Source organism: Myotis davidii, unplaced genomic scaffold, assembly GCF_000327345.1.
Source record: "Myotis davidii unplaced genomic scaffold, ASM32734v1 scaffold207, whole genome shotgun sequence".
Taxonomy (NCBI): Eukaryota; Metazoa; Chordata; class Mammalia; order Chiroptera; family Vespertilionidae; genus Myotis; species Myotis davidii.
The window spans coordinates 191,904-195,359 of NW_006298349.1; the positions used below are offsets into that span (position 1 = coordinate 191,904).

Here is a 3,456-nt window from a genome sequence, read left to right on the forward strand (position 1 = left end):
CCGCCGGCCCGGGTACCATGGTGATGCCGAGGCTCCAGACGTCGGACTTCACGTTGTAGCCCTTCTGGTTCAGCTCCGGGTTGATCCTCTCGGGCTGTGAGAAGGACCAGGGAGGCATCAACACCCCTCCATGGGGAGGGGCCCGCACAGGGGTGCCTGAGCCCCTGGCCCCAAACTGAGGTATCAGTGCTCATCCCACCCCACCTCCCGGGGACAGATGAGGAAATTGAGGCCAGGGAGGGTCAGGGTCATATGGTGGAAGCCTAACCCTTGCCTCAAAGGTGCCCCGATGGGGCCTGAGAAGAGCACCTTCAGGACAATGGCGGGGGGGGCCTGCACAGACCCCCTGAGCTACCTCCGTGTGGGGGTCCATAAAATCTGTCCTCCAAATGGGTGCTCCAGGGCAGGACTGCTAACCAGAGGGACAGGCCCTGGGCAGGCTGGGTGGCGGCGCCGCCTCTGAGCGGCAGAGGACCCTCCATGTGGTCCCGGAGTGGGGGTCAGGGCTACTCACAGCCATGTAGGGCTTGCAGCCAGCGTCCATCGTCTTGGCCACAGAATCCACCAAGTAGCCGCTGATCCCAAAGTCACACATCTTCACGTGGCCCTCCTTGTTGATGAGGACGTTCGAAGGCTTTACATCTGCAGGAACAGAAGAGCTTCTCAGCCCAGGCGCCCCCCACACCCCAGCTACTTGGGCAGACACTGCAGGGCCAGGGAGCAGGTGAGGGACCAAGGCTCCAGGAGGCTCTGCCCGAGCCCCAGGCCATAGCTGGGGACGACCAGTGAGGATGCACTCCAGCCACTGGCCCCGAGTGAAAGGAAGCCAGGACTTCGCTCCCTTCCCCAACAGCGTCCAGTGCCGTCCTCAGCCTGTGGACGGGAGGCTCCTCCTGGCTATGCGTCCGCACCCTTCCCAGCTCAGCCTCTAGCTCTGATGTCTTCTCAGGCTGCGGTGCAGGAGTCACCACTGGGGTGAGGCCCAGAAACCACCCGAGTGTCCACGCCCAAGAGCCAGCAGGTTCACGGAGGCTCAGGACAGCAGCTAACACAACAGGGGCGAGTCTGCAGGCAAACACGGAGCCCCCCCAGTCCGGAGCAGGCTGCACAGCGGGCAATCTCAGCAAACGCACCCCCTGCTCCCCATGAGCTGCCTCCAGGACCTGGGTGGAATAGAAACGCCCAGAGAAAGGTCTGGCAGGTTCCATGCTGACCTGTCAGCAGGGCTGAGCTGCGGTGGGGAAGGCCACAGAGGGGCCAAAGGGCTTAGTCTAGTTAACTCTGTAAGAAGCAGCACATCCTGGTAAGAGAACCACCAAGAATAATGAGCAGGAAGGAACTTCAGCCTGCACAGCCTGGGGAGCTCAGAAACATGCGGCCAAGGGAAGGAGGCTGGACAGAGGCACGGCGTGGAGGCAATGGACATGAAGTTCAAGAACAAGACAAACCAATCAATGTTGGGGGTTGGGGTCAGACGAGGAGCATTGGGGGATGTGGGGTGCAGGGGACCAGCCAGAAAGGGCCAAGGGAACTTTCCAGGATGGAGGGGAGGGGGAAGCATCCTGTATCTTCCCAGGGTGGGGGTTACATGCTGTAAACTCTAAACCAGTGGTTCTCAACCTTCCTGATGCGGCGACCTTTTAATACAGTTCCTCATGCTGTGGTGACCCCCAAACATAAAGTTATTTTCGTTGCTACTTCATAACTGTAATGTTGCTACTGTTATGAGTCGTAATGTAAATATCTGATCTGTAGGATGTATTTTCAGGGGTCACGACCCACAGGTTGAGAACCACTGCCAGACTCACGGAAGAGTAGCTACAGAGCAATATGCAAACAATAGGTCCAGACAAAGCCAGTCAGCTGCTGGCAGCCGGGCAGCCCGCCTAGTCCTGGCTCGGAGCTCAGCAAACCTGGGGGGTGGGGCGAGGTGGATCACCCAAGCCGCTGGGACTGGCTCTGGGTGGAGAGAGAGGAAAATGGCTGGAGATGTGCAGCAGCCTAGCCAGGAAGAGCCTCAGCCATTAATCCAGCACGCACAGCCCTGCATATCCCTCCCTGAGCTCAGCAGGCTCCTCTTGGAAAGGGAGAGGACGCCCACCTCGCAGGACGGGCTGAGACCGTGCATGGGGGTGGCCTGGGGCCTCCCTGGCGGCCGTGGCGGGCACTGACCTCTGTGAATGACGGACAGCTTGCTGTGCAGGTGCTCCAGGGCCCTCACTACCTGTGCGCAGGACAGAGAACAGAGTGATGCCAGAACAGCGCAGTAACCCCACCCACCCGTGCCCACCCGTCTCCCTTACTCACACACCCAGCCCCCATCAACCTAGGCTCCTGCCCACATCCAACCTTTGCCCTAGACACCTGGCCTCCTGCTTTTCTCCCACCAGCCAAATGGGCAGGGTCTTGGGCCCACACGTTCACCAGGAAATGATGTACTGGAAATCACTGCAGAAATCTGGGCCCATGACCCCCAAGGGGCCATGGCCACTCCCTGCCAGGCTCTTGGGTGAAACCCAGCCTGGGCAGCCTCCCGGCTCCTCCCTCCCCCGCAGAATTCTTCCCCCCAGCGCCCGGCTGGGTATTATCAGTCCCAGATGCTGGGTAGAGGAGGGTGAAGGGGGAATAAGTGGTGAAGGAGACTTCACTTGGGGTGGTGAACACACAACACAACATACAGAAGATGGGCTGCAGAACTGTATACCTGAAACCTATATAACTTTATTAACTAACGTCACCCTAATAAACTCAATACAAATGAACAAGTAAATAAATAGATAAATGGGGGGAAGGGCAAACCTCTGGATGCGACCCTTTCTCGCCTTCTCCCTGCTTAGCGCACCTCCCTGAGCCGCCTCGGGCCTGTCAGCTGAGGAAGCTGTGAACACTAAGTCCGTTTAAAATGCCCCAGGAGCCTGGGCGCTGCACACAGGGCCTAGAGGCCCTGGAGTTGCCAGAGCTGTGTGTCTCTGGGAGCCCAAGGCTGCAGGGTTTCCTCAGCAAAGGCTCTGGCCCAGAGTGGAGGCGCTGGGCCCCTGGGGGCAGGTGCCCAGGTTCAGGGCCACACTGGGGTCCAGCTCAGCCCAAGACACCACCATCAGACTGGGCTTTGTGCCTGCTGGGCCGGGCCAGGGCCTCTGGCTATGGACCTGGAACTCCCAGCCCGTCCCCCCACCCCCCTGCCCCAGCCCTGAGGCCACTTACAGACACAGCAATCTCCCCCAGAATGTCCTCGGGGATCGTCATGCCTTTCTCAAGCACCTTCCGGTAGAACTTGTCCAGGGATGTGTCCATGAGCTCCATGCAGATCCACACATCTCCCTGGGGTGGGGTGCGGGGGGCGTCCAGAGGTCAGCTCAGGCCCAGGTCTGCACTGAGCCAGGCCTCTGGCTGATACACCCGCCTCTCCCCCAGCTTCTGCCATCCTGCCTCCCAAGGCCTCCTGACCTGCCCACT

At 59.9% G+C, this 3,456-nt stretch overlaps 1 protein-coding gene across 1 annotated transcript in view; it reads right to left on the reverse strand.

The window, feature by feature from the left end:
- Nucleotides 1-3,456, reverse strand: part of MAP2K3 (mitogen-activated protein kinase kinase 3) — a 37,789-nt gene that overhangs the window by 6,310 nt on the left and 28,023 nt on the right. The window contains exons 6-9 of the mRNA XM_015570603.1: nt 3,205-3,321; nt 2,173-2,224; nt 515-642; nt 17-94 (exon numbers count right to left, since the gene is read on the reverse strand). Coding sequence (XP_015426089.1) covers nt 17-94; nt 515-642; nt 2,173-2,224; nt 3,205-3,321 — 375 coding nt within the window. The remainder of the gene's footprint in view (nt 1-16; nt 95-514; nt 643-2,172; nt 2,225-3,204; nt 3,322-3,456) is intronic.